Source organism: Pongo pygmaeus, chromosome 4, assembly GCF_028885625.2.
Source record: "Pongo pygmaeus isolate AG05252 chromosome 4, NHGRI_mPonPyg2-v2.0_pri, whole genome shotgun sequence".
Lineage (NCBI taxonomy): Eukaryota > Metazoa > Chordata > Mammalia > Primates > Hominidae > Pongo > Pongo pygmaeus.
Window position 1 is genome coordinate 113,336,845 of NC_072377.2, and position 22,995 is coordinate 113,359,839.

General features: G+C 36.7%; 1 protein-coding gene across 13 annotated transcripts in view; it reads left to right on the top strand.

Moving 5' to 3' along the window:
• FER (FER tyrosine kinase) overlaps positions 1-22,600 on the top strand; it is a 461,370-nt gene extending 438,770 nt beyond the window's left edge. For all 13 annotated transcript variants that reach the window (XM_054489923.2, XM_063665113.1, XM_054489929.2 and 10 more), the window contains 3 exons: positions 6,596-6,750; positions 12,046-12,168; positions 13,314-22,600. In XM_054489923.2, coding sequence (XP_054345898.1) covers positions 6,596-6,750; positions 12,046-12,168; positions 13,314-13,456 — 421 coding nt within the window. In that variant the 3' untranslated portion in view covers positions 13,457-22,600. The remainder of the gene's footprint in view (positions 1-6,595; positions 6,751-12,045; positions 12,169-13,313) is intronic.
• Positions 22,601-22,995: the final 395 nt, after the last annotated feature.

Consider the following 22,995-nt stretch of genomic DNA (forward strand, 5'->3'; position numbering starts at 1 on the left):
GGTTGCAAAGGGAAGAGAAGAGGTGAGGAACAGTATGATGAATGGAAAACAGTGAAATCAGCAGTGCACTGAAAATGAGAAATGTAGGGAGATTTCATATTTATGTATTCTGTTCAAAGGAAATAAGGTAGATTCTGAAATGGAAATAAACAACATCTGACACGCAGAAGAAGCTGGCTAGCCATTTATTTTTTGGTCAATCTCTGATCCCATCACTTTTATTTAGCCATCAGCTAAATAGTGGCTATGGTATTGCCTTGTTTTGTTTTTGTTTTTTAAAAAAGGGCTCAACATACCACCTCTATTGCCAAAGACACCCCACCTTGCCCAACCTCAGTTTCCTGGTGTGCTCTAAGAGACAGTTTATGGTTCCACTTCTGTTACTGTGTGCAAAATTTTGCAAGAAACAGGCAGTCCTACTGTCCTTCATCAGGACACTTATATTGTTTCAAAGCAGTTGGTGACATTTGGCTGCTTCATTAGAAAACAGATTTTTATATGTGTATTATATAGGTTATTTGTTTTGTTGGTTTTTAGGGGGCAGGGAGGGAGTTTGAAGTGTCACTTCCTTTCCTAAAGGTCATCCATTTTGGCTCTTATTTAAAATTCAAAAGTTATAGCCATTGGCCATGGGTTAAGTTGTGTGTTGTTTGATTACATTCTGAAAGAGAATTATTAGCTATATTGAGAAGCATTATAGTAGGTGGCTAAAATTACAGACTCTGGAGCTGTGCTGCTGGGATTCAATTTCTGCTTTCCTCCACTTACTGGCTTTGTGAACTTGGGCAAGTTGATTAGCTTCCTGGTCTTCAGTTTTATCATCTATAGGAATGGAGATCATAAGTACGGTAATTTCTGAGTGACTTAACATATAAAAAGTGCTTCAAATAGTACCCAGCATATAGTAAATACTATTTAAGTGTATTTTAGGAGAACTAAACTAAGTGTCTTTTATATTCATGTGAAGAGAAAATTGTCAAATAGTTGAATCTAATTAGAAAGGGAAAAGAGGCAGATTCCCCGATGCATTGTTTCTGAGGCTAAATTCAAGTCTTCCTATGATGAACGTACGGTTTTGTATCTGTGTGTGACTAACATTTATTGACACTGACTACTTTCTGTTTAAGTGGTTTATATATTTAATTCTCACAAAAACCTCATGTTGTAGGTACAATTATCTCCATTTCACAAATGAGAAAACTAAAGCTAAGAGTAAGTAAATTTCCAAACTTCCAAGAGCTAATAAATGATGTAATACTTAAAAGTTGAAGCTTTTACCATATATAAAAATGGATTGAAGACTTAAAATAAGACCTAAACTATAAAACTACTTCAGAAAACATAGGAGAAATGCTTCAGGACATTGGTCTAGGCAAAGGTTTTATGGCTAAGACTTCAAAAGCACAAGCAACTAAAACAAAAATAGACAAATGGGACTATATTAAATTTAAAAGCTTCTGCACAGCAAAGGAAACAATCAGCATAGTGAAGAGACAACCTGTAGAATGGGAGAAAATATTTGCAAACTATTCATCTGACAAGGGACTAAAATCCAGAATATCCAAGAAACTCAAACAGCTCAATACTAATCATTATGGAAATGCAAATCAAAACCACAGTGAGATACCATTTCACCCCAGTTAGAATGGCTATCATCAAAAGACAAATAACGCCAGGTGCGGTGGCTCACGCCTGCAATTCCAACACTTTGGGAGGCCAAGGCGAGAGAATCGCATGAACGTGGGAGATGGAGGTTGCAGTGAGCCGTGATCGTGCCACTGCACTCCAGCCCAGGCGACAGAGCAAGATTCCATCTCCAAAAAAAACACAAACAAACAAATAACAAATGCTGGCAAGGATGCAGAGAAAAGGAAGCTCTTATACACTGTTGGTGAGAATGTAAATTAATATATATATTATGGAAAACAGTGAGGAAGTTTCTTAAAAAAAAAAAAAAAAAAAACTAAGAGTAGAACATATGATCCAGCATATTTGTCCAAAGGAAAGAAACTCAGTATATCAAAGGGATACCTATGTTTATTAAAGCACTATTCACAATAGCTAAGATAAGGAATCAACCTAAATGTCCATCAACAAAGAAAATGTGGTGTGTATACGTACACGATAGAATACTATTTACCCGTTTAAAAAGAATGAAATCCTGTCATTTGCAGCAACATGGATGAGCCTGGAGTACATTATGTTAAGCAAAGTAAGTCAGGCACAGAAAGATAAATACTGCGTGTTCTCACTCATGTGGGAGCTAAAAAAAATCGAGCTCGTGAAGGAAGAGAGTAGAACTGTAAGGTACAGGAGACTGGGAAGGGTAGAGAGGTGGGGAGGATGGAAAGAGATTGGGTTTGTAGATACCAAAAATATAGCTAGATAGAAAGAGTTCTGGTGTTCTGTAGCAGTGTAGAATGAATAAGGTTAATTTATTCTATATTCTTAAGAAGCCAGAAAGGAAGATTTCAGTGTTCATGACACAAATGATAAATGTTTGAGATGATACATATGCTAATTACCCTGATTTGATCATTACATATTGCATACACATATCAAAATATCACTGTCCCATAAATATATACAATTATTATATGTTAACTAAGAATAATAGGGGAAAGAAGTAATGGAACCGTATACTCGCAGTTGTCAACAAAAAAAGTAAATAAATCTGCCAAGCAGTACACTTGGCCTGTATGGAGGAAATTATTAACATTTTTTGAAGGACATCAAATGATATTAGAATAAATGTCAGAACAAGAAATGTACAATTAAAGTCAGGTTTGTAAACAAATATATACATGTGGTACAAGTTTATATAATAAGAATGTATGTATCTAAATTTATAACAATGAGTCAAATGAAATTGGCAAAGTCTGATGGGAAACGTTTGGTCACATTCTTTTGTGTTTAAATTTTTAAAGAACATGTATCTGTGTATAAGTGATATAAAAATTATTAGAAAATAATGTAATTCATATATTTTTAAAAGTTGGTGCTTTTAACTACTGTAATGTCCCCCAAATATGCTTGCAGCTAACTATATAAATACATTTTGTATAATAATTCTCCCCTTGTTATCAGAATCTAGTAGAGCAAATGAAGTATGCTTCATTTAATCCTCACTCCCTGGGTTGTTGGTTTTATGCCATGTTTCAGCCAGAATCAGGAAACTCCAGGGCCTTAAAGAGGTTTTCTCCTCATAAGTGCTAGTAGTTATTTGTGGCTCAATATTATCCAGACCCAGTGGGAATAGTTTCTATGCCAAAAAAAAAAAAAAAAAAAAGCAAAAATGTCTCTAACTTTTTTTACATAACAGCATTGCAAAGGAGAACCCTGGCTCAGCCTTATGGTGATTCCTGGCTTACTGTACGATTTGCTGTAAGAGTGAACATAGCCACAGAACAAGACATGCACCATTGTGCTTTCTAGACAGTGAAGAAAATTTACTCATCTCCATTGCCTGCTGGCCTTGGCATTCCTGTAACTGCTCTCTGTTCTTATTTAATCCTTAATTAACCTGTCTCATATTATGTATGATTTGTAAGGTACACACTCAGAAGTTTGAATCTTCAAATAAGATTACTCGGCAGACATAAATGGAACATTTCCATCTCCTTTTGGCAGTGAGCAGCATTTGCTGTTATATCCCTCTGCATGTGGTGAGATATAGCTATCTCTGATACCTCAGGTGAATGACAACACCAGCCTATTATGAGATTTCTCACCTCTGAATTCATATAGGATTTGCAGTCTGTAACACACAGGTTCACACTGATTGTTCTCTAGCAGTTTTATGTGTGAAGAGGCTGGGAGTACTAGTGTGTCTCCCAAAGTGTGACTCAGGACTGGGCAACAGTAGGCTTAATAAAGAAGAGAATAGAGAGAAAAGGAGGAAGAAAGGTGTATGATTACCTTATCTCCCAAATTAGATTGTTGGCTTCTTAGCCCAGACACCATATCCTTTTTTCTGTCTCCTTTAATACTTATTAGAATATTTGCAAACTGAGTATGCAGTGCATGCTTATGGCCTAAAGGCCTAAGGTTTTATTTAATGCATAGATTATCTCAAAAAGATCCCATTTCCACTCACTTGCACTTAATGCAGCCCAAAGGAAGTAGCATTTTCTGTAAATGTTATTGAAATTTTATTTACACTGAATTGAGATATCTCTAAATTAGTTTTAGATTGGCCTCTCATAGAACTGTAATCCTCATTTCAGAGGACAAATCTCTAAACTGGTGATGCAATGAAGATAGTTATGACAACAGAAGTGTATGTAGCTATAAAACATAGTACTTTCTTCAGAGTAATATCTAACAATGAAATCCTATACACGACTAAAGTGTTGCAGTGACTAAAAACTCATTCTGACCAAGGATGATGGCATTTGGCCCACTGACTAGAGTTAGGAGGTGCATACTACATTGCCATTGTACCTCTGCCAAAAAAATTAGTTGACTATACATATGTGGGTCTGTTTCTAGATCCTCTCTGTTCTATTCAATTGAGCTATAAACATTTCTACCAATGCTAAACTGTACTGAGAACTGTAGCTTTCTAGTGGGATTTGAAATCAGGTTAGGTAAGTCCTACAACTTTGTACACCTTTCTTAAAATTACTTTATTGTAGAACCCCTCATTTCCATATACATTTTAGACTCCATTTATCTAGTTCTACGACACATCAGCCAGAAATTTTGGTTGTGAGTGCATTAAATCTATACATTAATTTGGGAAGAATTGCCATATTAATATTCACATATTTATGATTTTTTTCAGTCAAGTTTTGTAGTTTGAAGTATAAAGGACTTGTCTTTTGTTAGATTTATTTTTAGGTATTTGCTTTATTGGTACTACTGTAAATGGAATTTATTTTCCAATTGTTTGCTGCTTACAAGAATACTTTGTGTATTTTTGCAACCTTGTAAATCATTAATTCTAGTTATTGTTATAAACATTCCCAAAGATTTTCTATGTAAAAAACATCAGATTTTCAAATTGAAAAAGACATAAGAGAAAACACAAAATTGAGAGGCAGATATCAGAAAAGAAGTAAAATTGTTTCCAAGAGATCCCTTTGACTAGAAGTGGTGAAAACAGGTATCCTTGCTTTGACCTCAATAGAAAACAATTTAGCCTTTCACCATTTAAGTGTGTAATGTTCGGGATTTAATTTTTTGTATATGCCCTTTGTCACGTTAAATAAATTCCTTAATATTTCTAGATTGAGTTTTACCAGTGGGTTTGAATTTTTGTCCAATGCTTTTTCTGCATCAGTTGGAATGATCAAGTTTTTCCCTCCTATACTCTGTTACTCTAGTGAATAACATCAATTACTTTTAAAATGTTAAACCAACATTGTGTTACTAGGACAAGCTCCACTTGGTTATATGTTATTTTTATATATGACTATATCTGTAAGTTCCACATCTGTGGATTCAACCATCCAGAGATTTTTTTTTTTTTAATGGATGGTTGTGTCTGTACTAAATGTACAAACTTCCTTGGCATCATTCCCTAAATACAACAACTATTACATAGCATTTACAATGTATTATGTATTATAAGTAATCTAGAGATGATTTAAAGTATACAGGAGCATGTGCATATGCAAATCTACACCATTTTATATCAGGAATTTGAGCATCTTTGGATTTTGGTATCTGAGGGGGGTCCTGGAACCAATCATGGATCCCAAGGGATGGCTGTATATGAATTTGGTTATTGAATGTCCTCCCCACCAGAAATACTTTGGAAGATTAGAGTGGTCAGGAAAGAACTCTCTGAAGAGAGAGCGTTTGGGCTAAGAATGAATGAAGAGGAGCCAGGTATGCAAAACTGGAAGAACACTGGAGGCAAAGGGGAACAGCTAAGTGCAAAGGGTATACAGTGCAAACAAGCTTGCCTTATTTAGGGAACTCGTCCTGCATTTGGGGACAAAAAGAAGCCCAGTGAGGCTGGGATATAGTAAATGATAGGGAGACTGGACAAGATGAGGGGGGCGAGAGAGAGACGGGGCCAGATGCAGCAGAAAAAGAGTTGCCAACCTCTCTGGTACCTCAGCCACTTTCCAACCTTTGGGAAGCCCTAAGAATTGTCTGTCAGAGTCTACTCAGTATCTACTAGGCACATGCAGCTATTTAAATGTAACTAAAAGTATATAAAATGAAAAATTCAGTTTCTTGGTCACACTAGCCACATTGCAGGTGTCCAGTAGCACATGTGGCAGATGGCTACTTTATTGGACAATGCTGCTCTAGGAAAGCCAAAGGAAAAATAATGCCAAGTTTGCTTAGCCTCTCCTCTGTAATTTTCTCTTTTAAAGCTAGAATTGGTGTTTTTCTATTTAAATGGAAATATATGTGGTACCTAGAAAACTAGCATGTGGCCTATTCCATATGCATATGTTCTCATGGATGTTTTTTACCTATGACAGAAAAGATGAGGACTGGTAAATCACAAGCATTCTTACCCTCATTATAAATAAATACATGGCAAATGTAAAAATGCAAAGTGTGGAAATCATAAATGTGAAAGTGGCTTTCAATTTGTTTTAATAGGCGTTTTCTATGTCTTATTGTAACCTAGGGACCTTGCTGCAAGAAACTGCCTGGTAGGTGAAAATAATGTTCTGAAAATCAGTGACTTTGGAATGTCTCGTCAAGAGGATGGTGGAGTGTATTCATCTTCTGGCTTAAAGCAGATTCCCATTAAATGGACAGCACCGGAAGCTCTTAATTATGGTGAGAATAGACCACTTTTTTTTTTTTTTTTTGGTGGTAAAAATGAACGGCATCAGCACAGAACATTCACAAGCAATATTTACAGGGGGAGCACAGAGTGCAAGTTACAGTGATTTGAGGATCAACACAAATAAGTGAATTTCATACCTTTTAATTTGTTGAAATTATTGATCAGATTTCTATATGTAACATTGCTATATTATAAAGGTAGATATAAGTACTTTTAAATATGACTATATATCTGAGAAAGAGATTTTATACCAAAAAAATGACTTTGTAGTAGATTATACACAGGGTAAGTGTTGCTGTGGCTCTGGACCATTTCTTTCAAATGTCTTATAATTGGTCCAATAACCTCCTCTAATGTTAGGTTCCTAAAATATTAAGTAATCAGTTCTTTAGTTTCTCACTCTGAAATCGACATGGTTTCTTAGCATCTCAGTCTGTGGAATTGATATAAATCTTGACCAAAGAAGGAGATGGGAATTACATTTTAAAACAGCAGGGATTTTTTTCACTTGAATTTTTATGTGTCATTGTAACTGGAAATAAATATAACTTGCATTATCTGTGGTTGGGATGAAATGGGCCATAACAAGATAAATGACAACTCAAGAATTTAAGAGAAAAAAAAAGTGTGCTATAAGTGAAATTAGAAATTACATTTTCATTAAGGGAAGCAGCATATGAGCCATGGATTGGTGAGTGGTGGTATGTTTTGAATAAAAATGTAAAATGATTCTTTGTTGATTTAAAATGAAAAATTACCTCATTATGGAAACTAATTTGTAAAGCATTTATAAATGCCTTAATTTAATTCCTAAGTTAGAGAAAGCTTTTTTAAAAAATTGAGGTGAAATTCACATACCATAAAATTAATTACTTTAAAGTGAACAATGATTGGCATTTACTACAATTCACAATGTTGTATAACCAGTACCTCTAGTTTCAAAATATTTTCATCATTCCAAAATAAAACCCTGTCCCCAGTAAGCATCCTCCTCCCATTCTTCCATCCCGTCGCTCCCTAGTAGCCACCAATCTGCCTTTTATTTCTGTGGATTTACCTATGCTGGGAATTTCATACAAATGGAATTATACGGTATGTGTATCTTGTGTCTGGCTTATTTTACTTAGCATAAGATTTTTGAGGTTCATCCATGTTGTATCATGTATCAGTACTTCATTCCTTTTTAGGACTGAATAATCCATTGTATGGATATACAACCATTTATTTATCCATTTTTGTATATTTGGGCAGTTTTCAGTTATTCTGGGTATATACTAGAAGTCATATGGTAATTTTATGTTTAACTTTTTGAGGAACCACCAAATGTTTTCCAGATAAAGCTTTTCAATGTAATTGGTTTAGAAGTTGATTGATTGGGGCTGACCCAGCTACCACAGATACTAACCCTCACCCTTAGTTTGTCGTCTTTCAGCGTGTCAGCAAGAGAGGTTCTTATGAGCTTTCTAGTGATTGCAAGCCAGTTCCACTATTCCTTAGAATCTAGAGAAAAATGGCAGAGCTGCTGTTTGCCATAGTGATTCCTCTCTGGGGTGATTGATTGTTGTTATTAACTCTAGGGTCAGATTATATTACTAAGGGGAATGATCACAGGTTAAAAGATAGATTATAATACTCATATTACACAAAGGTTTTTGTTAGATGACAAAACATTTTCAAGCACTAAGGAAGCTGTAACTGGGCTTGGGAGTCCTTAAAGTCTTAACAGTAAAATCCAACTCTAGAATTTGCTCTTAACTCTATTTGCCAGATTCTCTGTGTTATATAGCCTTTAAAAGTCCTCTTACTCTTAAACAGTTTTGCCAAGTAAAATTCTGCCTCTTGATCACAGTGTATTTTTTGAATTTCAAGCTGACTAAAGGGTTGTATTTACAAATTAAAGTTTCATTTCTGGATGTATCTAACAGCCAGACCCAAAGCATTTTAAGTAATAAGGACAAGTCTAAAGATTTTTTTTAATTGAGACAGGGTCTTACTTTGTCACCTGGGCAGGAGTGCGGCGGCATAATCATGGCTCACTGCAGCCTCAACCTCCAGGGCTCAAGCAGTCCTCCCACCTCATCCTCCGGAGTAGCTGGGACTGCAGACGTGAGCCATTGCGCCCAGTCTCTGAAGATCCTTGATCTACAGTGAGGGACTTTTTTAGTAGACTTTGGTAAATTTTATAAAATGTAGAACAATTTAGATGACAAGGAAGGAGAGATTTTGATATAGGAGACGTTTATAGTATTTAATACCCAGTCCAATGAGAGAGTTCCTGAAAGACTCTACAAGCCTTCTCTTAGCAACCCAGAGAAGTTTAGTTCCCACAGACTAAAATTACTGAAGATTGACTCTAAATCCTAGCGGGTTTTTTTTTTTTTTTTTTTTTGAGATGGAGTTTTGCTCTGTTGCCCAGGCTGGAGCGCAACAGCGTGATCTAGGCTCACGGCAACCTTTGCCTCCTGGGTTCAAGCAATTCTCCTGTCTCAGCCTCCCCAGTAGCTGGGACTACAGGTGCCCACCACCACACCCAGCTAATTTTTGTACTTTTAGTAGAGACAGGGTTTTACCATATTGGTCAGGCTGGTCTCGAACTCCTGACCTCAGGTGATCCACCCGCCTTGGCCTTCCAAGGTGCTGGGATTACAGGCGTGAGCTACCATGCCTAATCCAATACTTCTTTCATATATGAAAGTAGTATATACTCTTTCTTCACTCTTGTCTCAGAATAGGTGAAACACTCAAATCTCCCATGTAGTACGGGGTCGGAGTGGGTGAAAGGAACCTCTCTGAAACTGTCTTAGGGCCACAGAGCCATGATCATGCCACTACACTCCAGCCTGGGCAACAGAGCGAGACCCTGTCTCAAGAAAAGCAGGGGGTGGGGTACAGAATTAAACCTGTTGTCACTGCTTTATCATAAGTGTTGTTTTTGTATATTTGGCTTTAAAAAAAAAAAAGTCAAGCAATACTACAGGGCCTTCCCAGCCCTATTGCTAGCCAGATCATTCTCCTTCCTAAATGAAAATACTCTTGATACAGTCTCATACTCTTCTCATAAATGGCTGAGAAATCTTTCTTTTTGTATATGTCTCTCTCATATACTTTTTAAAATAAATACAAAATGGTAGAATACTCAAAGCCTGTTTGGCAGATATTGCTACTATCCTTAGTCACAGCTGTCACCAAAGGTAATGTTTTTATAAGGGGAAAATAGAATACTGATCTCCAACTAAGAAGTCATAAATCATCTATTTATCATCAATTATTGAACAGAAATTTTCCTTTTGTCACCTGGGTATTTGGGGCTGATATATCCTCTAATTAGTTATATTAGCATGATGTAACTAAGTACTGTGAAATGGGAGGGAGGCAGAATTTTTAGTGAGCAGGTTTCCCAACCAGTTACGCCATTAGCTGCGTGACCCTGGCAAGCCATCTACTACTCTACATAATTTCCTAATTTGTAAGATAAGAACGATAGGACCTTTTCCCTATAGAGTATTGTGAAGATCAAATGAGACATAGAAAAGTAGCAAAATGCTATACAACTGTAAGTTACTCTTGGTCTGTTAAAATTACCCAACAAAAGCAGGTTCAAAGATCCAGGTTTAAGAGCTAGGTTATAAGCTTTTACTTCTGGAGTATGATCTTGGTTTATATGTAATATGTCTTTATTGATCTCTGCCCAGATATTATCTTACAAAATAAGATATGAGTCTGTATAACCTACATTTTCTTAAAGAATTAGTCTTAACTTGTAGCCATAGAATGACTTTCATGAAAAGTATTAAATTATTGAATGCCAAGCATGAAACGAGTTGATAGGCAGACAAGAAAATTAATCTTCCACCCAAGAATGTCCATAATTACTATCTACTAAGAAGGACGCTAATTCACACAGCTGGAGATGATAATCAGTTAGTACAACCCCACTCTGATGTCAGAGCAGTTATTATAGCAGGGATACTCTGGTTTTCACTAAGTACTTTTAAAGTAACATGACAGTTTTGGAGGAGGAGCATTTATAAATCCCGCAATGGCAGAGTTAAGACAGGAAACCACATGAGGATAGAAAATGAAATAACTTAAGAAATCTTTAACACCACTGTAAGTGGAGTTTAGTTATGATAGTATATGTAAAAGTAAAAAATACAAATATGTTGAGAACATCTTGGAAACTCTTAGCTTCTTGGAGAGGCTGGAGATTGCAAAAGACTGATCTGTTCCCCCTCCTTTATTCCATGTCCATCTCCAGAAGATACCTTGTGCTGGTTTGTATCTTTGTGCTTCTCTAGGAGACTATCAAAAAAATTCTAAGAGCTTAGCTCATGTAGCTCAGTGAAACAGGTGCACCTAGGTATTTCAACAAAACAAGGTACCATGTAATTTAAAGATGGTTTTGTTAGCCAGCTATGTTAACTTCCACTGTTTAAAACACACATAAATATTTTTCGTAAATGAAACTATCAGTAGAGAAAATGAGACCTTTAAGCATGTAAGAACATCTGTAAACAGCAATAAGTGAAAAAATGAAGAAACTTTCCTAATTGCTTTAAGTTTGTTTGTAATTTTAATGGAAAGAAAACGAAGCAGGCATAAGACAAAATTGCAGGAATCTAACTTGGTTAATCTCCTAGGATTGATAACGTAAAAACGTATATCTTTTTTATATAAACCATCTATCTCATTCAGATACCACAGAGAAAATAAGCTTGCACACTGGCTGAATATTTATTCTTGGGGGGAGGGAGAGTGATTTGGAGGCTAGTTTGATTAAACTAGCAGCCTGAAGAATATTTATTTAATTGGTAATATTACTAGACCTGGAATGTAAAACCAGTAAAGAGAATAAGAAGACTGCATGTCGAACTCATTTGGTAAGTTTAAATACAGTCATGTATCGCTTAATGACAGGGATACACTCTGAGAAATGCATCATTAGGCAGTTTCGTCATTCTATGATCATAGGGTATACTTACAGAAACCTAGTACACATCTAGGCTACAAACCTATATAAGGTCATTTTAACACAATGGTAAGTTTTTGTGTATCTAGACATAGAAAAGGTAACGTGTTATACTATGGCATTACCATGGCTACCACATCACTAGGCAATAGGAATTTTTTAGCTCCATTATAATGGGACCACTGTCATATATGTGCTCCATCATTGACCAAACATCATTATGTGGTACATGACTGACACAGACATACATAACCAGGAAGGGTCACCTACTTGTCTACTGTGCCTCACGTGGTTATGGTTGTTGTTCCCCTTCCAGGGAGATACAGTTCAGAGAGTGATGTGTGGAGCTTTGGCATCCTTCTCTGGGAGACCTTCAGCTTAGGGGTTTGTCCATACCCTGGAATGACAAATCAACAAGCAAGAGAGCAAGTAGAAAGAGGTGAGACAAATACATTCATTATTAGTGTTCATGTCCAGCCCCAGGGGTAAACAGTGCTTATAGTGTGTCTCCTTGAGGAGAGATGTGTTAAATACTGTTTGGTTGTGTTATGAGACCATCTCTGGGGTTCAGAAGCAGATTTATCTAACATCTCTGCTCTTTACTTACATATCCAAACACTTTAAAGGATTCCAATGCTAGAGAGAGGTATATAGGCTTTTCTTCCACCCTTTCCCTGTCGGGCATGACAGCTGCAGGATTGTGCTGTTTACTGTTGTTAAGAGAAATAGGGTGGTGTTTCTCAAACTCTTGTATTCTATGCCAGATAAACCTCCTTTTAAATAATATTCCAAATTGAAATGTAGTTAGTCTTCAGGAAGTTTTTGAGAATGTGACAACATTGTAGCACTTCTGAAGAAACCCTTTGGGGTTCCTAGACCATAGATGGGAATAACTAAGTAATGGTGACACGCTTGCATGCACTTGTGTAGTGTACAGTCTCAACAAAAAGAAAGCTCATGATAAAATACTGTGCCGAAATGTCTGGGACCCAGTGAGGGGCATGGTTGTAGAAGTGGATGAAGATGCCTTTCTAACTTCCTTTCTACCTTTGGTTGTAGAAGTGGATGAAGATGCCTTTCTAACTTCCTTTCTACCTTCTACCTTTACACACTACCCAATGCACTGCTGAAACACTGCCAACCAACCAACAGACTGTAAAAGAATATGACTCATATTCATTTTTATTTCCCTGTTGAATTCACATTTATAAAATCCTCATCTTCTCTTCATCTTGAGAAACATAGGTTGTAGAGATGATTTTTTGAAACTGTTCACAGGCTCTAATTCTGAAAGTGAATACTTAGAGCAACTAAAATATGCATTTGTATGTATCTTACATCAGACTTTCTGAGAAATGAACAAATAAAAACTGTTCTTTGAATTAGAAGTCTATGACTCTGTAATATTGAATTCTGCATCACCTGTAGAAAATAAAAACTCAGCCTCCCCAGAAATGGATGTTTTGTTTCCTTATAACTACAACATAAGGTACTAAAAGTTAATAACTGCATAATGCCCTGTGTGAACATTTTTTGTCTTACCTCCATTCTAAATTCTCTGTTCTCCTTCTCTTGGGTCTTCAGGATACCGGATGTCAGCTCCCCAGCACTGTCCAGAGGATATTTCCAAAATCATGATGAAGTGTTGGGATTATAAACCTGAAAATCGCCCTAAGTTCAGTGAACTTCAGAAAGAGCTCACTATCATCAAGAGAAAACTCACATAGTGACAGGATGGCGCCAAACTCAGCCTTCAGGACTCCGTCCTCCAGCAGAGTAACATTATTGTTCTCATTAACAATGAATTTATACCACATTACCTTTGACAGTCTTCTACCATTATTTTTTTATTAACTGGGTGTTCTAAAAGTACGTTCCACTTGTAAAAAGTCAAAGGCAAATTTGTTAAAGAAATAGGCAGTCCTACCAAGGGCGTTCTTAGCTAACCATAGCAATCCTACCATTTCAGGCCATGGCAGATAGAAAAGCACAGGCTTCTCAGCGTGTGAAGGATAAAAGCGCTATCCTTTCCACACCTTGTTTCTACTTCCGGCACAGTTTGTGGGCTGCCATCCTATGCCACAGACCCTACTCAGTCGGTGCTATAAACAGCATTGGTAATGCCATGTTTGCAGGACATGTTCCAACCACAGCTGGCTTTCTCCTCTGCCAAAACAAGATTATATTTGTAAACAGAATTTTATATTGGGAATTATTTGGACCTCCTGAGGTTTTTCTTTTCTTTCTTGCCAGGTATAAGCCCAATGTAAGAATCATCATGCTCCTACATTATTTGTAAGGTTGTCATTTTCCTCCTCCTTTGTCTGGGCATCAGAAAACAATGCACGTAGGCGTGAGCCAACAGTGCCCAGCCCCCTCCCTCCTTTGGGAGGCCGAGGCAGGCGGATCACCTGAGGTCAGGAGTTCCAGACCAGCCTGGGTTACAAGGTGAAACCCTGTCTCTACTAAAAAAAAAAAAAAAAAAACAAACAACGCATGAAACATCGTCAAAGTTAGAGTTGAGGCAGTTACTTTTCAAGGATGTTATAGAGAGCTGTGAAGCAAGAAACATATTTGAACGGGAGAGTGGGTTGGAGAAAAGAGCAGCTAAAGAATGATTATCAGAGTAAAGAAGAAAGTGAAAATATACAACCACCTTATCAGAGTTATGCCTTTATAAACACACATTCACATATTCTATTCTAAAAACACATAATACATATTCTATTTTATGGTCTAAATTTACTAAAAAGGTCCTAAGAAAAGTTTCAGGAGTTCATAGAGTCCTCGTAATGGCAACAAAAATTTTGAGAGAAATCAGTTGCAAAGCACAAATCCACAGAAATAACAGCATACTTTCAGTTAAGCATTTTCACCTTAGAGGGGGCATTCCGAAATGTAATTTCCTTTATTTGTACCAGTTTTTAGTGCTGTCAGAATTTCATGATTCTAATTCACCAACACATTCACGTGTGTACATGCGCGCACACACACACCACCAAGGTGCAAGACAGATGTGAATGAAGTAGACAGTCTAGAAGTCAGGTGAATATTAATGAGAAATATGACATAGGGACAGCCCTCCCATTTCTACTTCCACCTTCATTGACCATTATACTGCCCCCTGGACATTCTTACCATTAGCTGTCAGGTATGCAAGCAAAGTGCTGAAGATGTCTCATGTGAATAAAATGGAACTCAGTTAAAAATAGGATTCTGTATCTTAACTCTTATCTAGGGAACTTACCCCATGATCTGTATATAGTTGCCTCTCAGGATAAACACATATATAGAAGATGGTCATGCTCAGGGCTAAATATGTTCTGGAAGCCTTTTATAAGTTCTCAGGCCTGTGTCCTGGTAAACATCACCTTAGTGATTATTTGGTCTGCATTCATTGGAAGAGCTTAGGGATGGAAAATTCCTCCTGCCCTCTCCAGCTGTTTGCTGCCTGTACCATCACACAGAACTCACACCAGTACTTTAAATTTAGAGTATAAAAGATAATACTGAAGAGAAAAGTGACTTGTATCATTTCAATCTCCTTGCAAATTTCATAGATACTTAATGATTACCACATTCAGACTAAAGGGAGCTTTCTTTTGATGGCACATACTATGGTAAATCAAAGCGCAAACTCAGAAGTGCTGTGGTATTGAGGCACTTACCAACCTTCAAAAGTAAGAGTGAAATGGGATATTCCTACCCTTCCTTTAGTATTTCTAGGTGAATCTCTGTAATATTCTTTGTCTGTTTAAAGAAAACAGCCTCCCATCACATAGTGCCTTCATGCTAAGCTCTCAGCAAGGGGAGAGAATGATGGTTTTGGCTTTAGTTTTATGAACAAGACCTAAAGCTTAATCCTGGCATTCTGGTGTAAAGAATGAACACAGCATTGATATTTCACTCATCCAGGCTGTTACAATTTGCAGTTCACATCATTACTCTGTGCTTAAATTTAAAAAGCTTTTCAAAACATCGTGACGTGTAGCATTTAAATTCCATTTTATTCTTTGTCCTAAAGCAGGCAGTGGTATAGTTCAGGATTAATAACTTATTGGGAGTCTCTCAGTCATATAGAATATTAAATTTAATATAGTCACATGCATTAAGAAAAACTTATGCCAACAATTTTTCACTGTTAATTTTGTTGTGCTTGAAGCACAATTTATTCATCCCTTCTGTCACTGATAATTATTGGAATTATGTACTTTAAGAGGCTAATCCGTGCTCAAGAAGCACACACATACTGTTCAGAATGTGGAAGTTGATGTAGGGAAAGGAAGATTCAGAAATGTACAAAATTCTGTGATTTGTTTAGTAAAAAAAGAGTTGTAACCAAAATTTCTTCTAGTCCGGATGTAATTAATCCAGTCACAAATCTGTGTTGTTAATGGGTTATTCAAGATATATATATATTCTCACTACTGCATAGTTCCTCTCATAAGTCTTTAAATTTATTAAAATGGGGGGAGGTAAGCACAAGCAGTCTGTGTCTCACTCGTGTCTTTCTACCTTGAATCACTAAGGGGCCTTTATGAGACAGTTTAGGTTGTTCATCATTTCACAAGGAAAGAAATTTTTCACTGTTAAATTAACATTTATTACCAACATGTGAAACCTAAAATTAATTTTGTATTCCATGTAATCTAAGGCCAAAGCCAACATATTCTTTCTCTTCCGGGAAAATAAAATTGACAGGTTTTGTTTAAACTTCAGAAACTGAAGCTTTATTTCAGCCTATCCTGCCACGAGGTCTCCAGTGAAAGGTCTCATGTAATTCTCTTATATCTTCCAAATTTAATGTGGGCAATAAAATTCTCCTTCCATAATTCACTGTTTTATTACAAATACGATATTACTGAAACATCTTATTAGCAGATAAGTATAGACCAAAAGCCTAATTGTGTTAGGTATTTTCAGTGCACATTTCACAATTGTTTTTCATTTTAGGATTATTTTGAGAAGAAAAAATGTTTTGTAATTGAAATAGTTTTAATTTCCTTTAAACCATAATTTGGTTTTTCTATCTATATTATATTCAGTTCAGTTTTCCCATATAACTTTTGTGAAGATTGGCTAGTACCACAAAATAACTATGGTTTCACAGTACTAGTGTTAGATTATGTCAAGAAGAAAGTGTTTTAGTTACAACATACGCTACCCACTGAGGACCTTGTAGTGGGATAAACAAAAATTAAAATGCAACAATCCAAATAAATTATAATGTAACAATACAAATATCTGAATCATAAGTCACAGTTGTTCAGGGTTATTTCAGTCACACCACTTTATAATTAATTCTGGTGAGTCATCAGATGTAGGAATGTACCTGAAAACCTTACTTAGTACACTGTGTACACTGTTTAATGGCCATGCATCTTTTGAAGTTTGATATTTTCTGAAAAAGCATTGTTTGCCTCAGCCCTCTTCTTTTTACATATACTCCCTTTATCACTGATATTTTAGATGTTTCTTATCAACAAAATTGGCTGCCCTGATTAGTGCTGTGAGTCATTGCAAGACTTGCTTTTGCATTTAGGAAGCCAGACCCTCCCACAAAACAGAACAGTGCAAAATAAGCAGCAGAGAGACAGACAATTGGAAAAGACATGTTTTCTTTAGGTATTAATATCTTAAATGGAATCAGATTTTATATGGAAATGAGTTTATATTACATTTCCATTATACTACTAAGTTAGTGTGAAAGTTTACCATCAAAATAGTGTTACTTCTTTTATGACTAACTCTCATTTGCTTATACATATCAGAATGGTCATTAAATATTTTAATTTCATTTATTTTTCTATGTTTTGATTAGTTTCACATCAAGTCTGAATACTGTATATTTTGGAAGAATCCAAAACCACATATGAAGATACTGATTTTAAAAGTCAGGATTTCATGTACCAAGAATGACCTACTTGAAGGAGATTTTGCTATACTCTTAGAGTCCCAAAAATTCCCCTTTAAAAAAAATGCTGTCCTACAGAAGGTGTATAAACTATACCTTAGCCATAATTCAATTTAATGAAATATTTAGTACCCCATTAAAAACCATCCTCCTGCCTCATACCGATACAGAGATTAAATTCTGAACTTTTAGTGTAGGCATTAGGAATCACTTAGCCACCTAATAAGGACTGAGATTCTTGGGTGGCAAAAAAATCCTGGTGTGCTAGATTCTTAGTCACTTTAAACTGCATAGAAGTAATGAGCATAGGCTTCAGTATATCTAATAAGGTGCTGAGGCAGCAGATTCAAATGCAAAAGAGGGAGGAACCAGTTATTCCAAGACAGGATGATGCACCCCCACACAGAGTGTGGAAAAATTAAAGTGAAACAAAGATTTGGACAATGTCATTAGGAAGCCTGAGGAGAACATGCTACAAGGCCAAATCCTGTCCTATGGAAAATAAAAAAGATCAGCAGAACTAAAGCAAAAGCAGTCATCTCCAGTGTGTGGGCCTTAGCAAAGAGTAAACCAAATACCTCTCCTTGTGTTAGGAGCAGTGTTATATTCCCAGCTCAGAGATGATTGTGTGCTGGGAAATGCTTATATTCATTATTTTCCCAACTAGTGCATTTGGTCATATGTATTCCAGTTTTTCAAAGACACTACCCAAAGCTTCTTTACATTTGCATTAGTTATATTTAATATTTAAGCTAAGATCACTGATTTTCCACACGTTATTAGAATCTTTGGTTACAGTGAGGCTTAACCTGGGCTAAAGTCACCTAAGTGAGACTACACTTAGATCAGCCCTATTTCACCTTTGGACTCACGTTGACTAAATGGCTCCTAGAGTTACCCACAGAGGGAACTTACTATGTTGAGAGCTACTATGGGGAAACATAGAATTCAACAGAGAAATGGAAGAATACAAGTAGCAATGTTCCTTGTCTTCAGTAACATTTGAGGGAAAGGAATCTAGAAATCCTAAAGCTAGCCAGGGTGCCTAAGGTAAGACACAAAAAGAAAGAGACATCCAGAAAGGAAGGTTGAAAGGAAATGAAGGGCAGTAACAAAGCACCAATGTAAAATGACCCAAAGCCAACAATAAATGCAATAACAGTAGAGGAAACTAACCCTCACAAAGGGTTTGAGGAGCTTCCTGCTGTGTGTCCTTAAACAGTGGGTGCCTCTTAAGTCTCTACAACACTTTTTTAAAGGGCATTGAATTGGACATTGGTTTAATTCTTCCCTACACTCCCTATAATCTCAGGAGGTAACCATTGTTTAATCAGAATTACCCTTTCTCTGTTTTTCTGTGAGGCCTCAGACACAATGGTGGTTCAGCCCTCTCCCTAAGCAGTAGCAAGCTGAGTAATGGCACACGTATGTCTAGGATAGCCAGCATTCAGGAAAATTGCTGTGAACCTATTTTTAATTTTAATAAAGAAAAAGTCTTTCAGGTTTGTGACACGAAGACAGATTTAGCTTCCCTCTTGTCAGAAAATTTGTAAAAACCTCAAAACAAATGAATATTTGGAATTCACTCTAAGAGATACAAATCCTGAATTTCTAACTATCCTCTCAAATATTGTTTAGGCCAGCAAGATGCAAGTGTTCTACAAAGTAATGAACTGTTCTAAGTGATAGTGTTGATGCTGGAAATGGAATATTATGTTTTCGCTCAGCTGTATTCATTCAGAAAGTTTTTCTTGAACATCTACCACATGAGGTGCAGAGAATACTACCAGGTGCTAGTTTTTCCAGTATTTGACTTCTGATTACTATTTCCTTTTCTCTTTAGTGTTTCAAGATTTTGCTTTACCAAAATAGTAAAGCCTTTATCATCAGCTTATATTGAATAATGTTATAATTGGCCTCAATCAAAGTTTCTCCTCAGGTGCTTGGGGGCCCCTAGCCTTCTAAGGAACTCCCAGGCACCTACTTAACAAGGCCAGCTACACACTCAGTATGCGAGAAGCCCCATGATGGATGCAGGTTAGAAATCACAGACCTGGTTGGAGTCCTAGATGTGGAGACAGGATGATCAGGTTGCACTTGTTAGATGAGTAACACTATCAGTAGAAGCTCTTGAGAGATTTTCCTAACACAGCAAGATTTCTGTGAGTAGAGGTATCCTGGGAGGTATCCTGGGAGGCAGCCTATGACCAAGTAAGCTGATCAGGTGGCCTCCTCTACCCACTAAAGAAATGTGTAAACACTAGCAATAATTGCTTTATCTTAAACTCCTGGACATACTCAGTTCTTCCATTCCACTGTTCTATTGCCAATACCTTTTGTTGTTTTCTTCACACACCTCTTGTCAGCAAATGACTGAAAGTATCTCAATTGTGTAATGTTAAAGGGTTTTTTCATAGCTTCAGAAAAGAGGGCAGCAAATATGAAGGCTTAAGTTTAAAATAAGCCATTCTGCCTAGAAATACAGACCCCAGAGCACATTGCATGAAAATAATTGTACTCTGCAGTTCCTCAAAGAAGTATTCTTCCTGAAAAGCCATACACCACACCTATTTTCCTATTTGCTAAGAATCAGAATAAGCACATTCTAAATAGTATCCAAAGCAGATTCTAAAATGACATAGTAAGAAGCCAGATTCAAATTGTAACCAAAGTAGACAATAGAAATACCACTTTACCCCACTGTCATCAGTTAGAACACCCTTGCAAAAACTGCAACCACTTAAGCAATTCATCTGATCCCAGAAGATGATACCTTCTTTTGAAAGCATAGGACAGATACCAATGGGAAACGTCGGCGTTGTGAGCAACACAGGATAAATATAAGAGGGCCTTAAAAAATAAATCTCAATTCATACATTGGAGCAGCAAAATACTGAGCAGGAAAGAAAACTGAGAGTCTAAAGTCATTTTTCGTATAGCTCTTGTCAAATAGTACAACCTTGGGGTCTTCTTTGAGTTGCCTGGACAGTATTTATGAAACAAAAAACTAAATGCCCCCCATTTGGGAGGGGGGGGTTCAGATACCTAACCTGGATTCAAAGCCTTAGAGGCCGAGAGGGAATCTGGAATGTGGTATTACTGAGATCCTAGGTAAAAGAACCAGCCTGGCAGTCTTTCCCAGCTCATCCGTCCGTGCTTTTATTTTTAAACCCAAAAGAAAGAAAAAAACACACCCTTTTATGTAGGAATTTCCCTTTTACAAATAATTTGACCTGGTAGAAATAAACTTACCTGCCTGCTCTTAAATGCCAGACTGTTGCAAGCAAATGCAGAGGGAAAGGTGCCCAGAGCCATGCTTGATAGGACTGACTTTGAATATTTTCTCCTTACCTAAAGTATGTTGCTTGTATTTAAACTATAAGATGCTATGGCGGTCTATCCCATGCCATGCCATTGTGAATTGCTTTGCTTCAGTAACAATAAGAAGACCAGTCCAACAGAAGAGAACTTGTCATAATTCCACCTTAGATTCTAGACCTCTTATACCTGCAGTGTACAGAATATGTACATGTTCCAATGGAATTCACTATTTTTGGCTTTAGTGTCAAAGAGATTGGTTCTACAAGGTTCATCTGATTTCCCATAACAAGTAAATTTTATAATCCTATGACTATAAATTCAATCCCCAATATAGATTCTAAGCATCACATCAAAATCACAGATAAAGGGGAACTGGTCAAGAGGGGTCTCAGTTATTTCAAATCCATGACCAAAGTGGCCAAAGACATGCAACTCTTACACCTGCTGAGCATTTCACTTTACTATACAAAATGTCAGCTATGCAGTTCCATCCTGTGACATGATCAGACTGTCAATGTGGACCAGTGGCCAGGAGCATATTTATGGGCCATTTCTGTTCATCATTATTTACAGAGCATTGAGGATTCCCACTGAAACAGCTTCTTTAGTCAGATGTCTATAGATTTTACATAAATTTACATTTAAATGTAGTAAGTTAGATGGCCCAATTGAGCATCTGAATGAATATAGTGGGGGTTGGTGGTGGTGCAAATTCTGCTGGCTTTATGTTATGGTTTTCTTTGTGTTTTTTCTTGGTTTTGTCTGGCTTCTTCGGGCAAGTGCCCTAAAAGATTGGAACACTATATAAAGTCATAGACATAAAACCATATGGGAAAGCCCAGATGAAAAAATGGAAGAATAAAATCAAGTTGTCAAAGTTCCAGCAACAGCCCTGACTTCTTTAGGAACCCAAGCCAATTGAAAGCCAAGACAAAATGTACAAATGGTGCCCATGCCATTCATTTGACTGAGGGTGGCCTGCTAGTCTAGGGTTCTCATAGTGAGTGGTTGTGGAAATATTTTTCTAAGTTCCTTCCTTTTTCCTTTGATAGATGAGTTTGAGATGATGGAGTAGGAGTGGGGCCCTCAGGCACTTCTGGTAAAGACATTCCACCTGCAAGCAGCATTTTGAGCAAAGCACTGCTGTGGTTTGCCAATTTATGGTCCATTTAATGTCAAGCTAAAGCACCTTTAATCATTTTTGTTGTTTTAAGATAATATATTTGTGAAGTGGATAAACACTGGAAATAGGGTGCTTCTTCTGGAAAGTTCAGTGTAAAACACAAACAAGGCTTTGGCGGGTTTATCTGGCTTTATAAACAAGTCTGAAAAATGGATGAAAGCTAAATATATAAAGCAGTTGGTTGTCTATCTTTTATCATTTTTACTCAGATCTGTATTTAACACTTATTTATTTGTTAGTTTTTACATTCAAAAGAAATACACTTTGAACTTTGGCTAACATTGTAGGATATTTTTTAATTGTTTCTACATTTTTAAAGCATGATTCATCATTTTTGTAAACTTAGATCATTGTTTAATTGCCTTTTCTTTTCCAATAGACCAGTTACCACTCATGTGTCTGCAGAACCTCTTTATTGTATTCTTATAATAAATGTAAAATATTTGTAGCAAACTGTGCCTTGTCTTATTTAATCTTTCCATCATGTTTATATTTCTCTTCCTTTTCCATATAAATATGCTCCAAGTGGAAGAAAAGGCAGGCAAGATTTCCATGGTAACTGGCCTCCTAGGGATGTAACAGTGCATAAAAATTATTAGCTTTCAGTTTCTCTGTAATTAAGCTTATGAGTTCTGATGATAATGGGTGTGTGTTGCTTACAGTCCAATCACTGCTTCCTGTTTAGAAATCAAAACTGTAACGTAGCTCAAGTCCCAGTTCTCTGGGTGGATTCACCATTTGCCTGGATTTTTGTGTTTTACTTTTGGGTTTTTGGTTTTTTTTTTCTGCTTTTCGTAACAAGATTTGTTTGACATAACACAAGGATTTGGGGGAGAAAGATGGCTGAG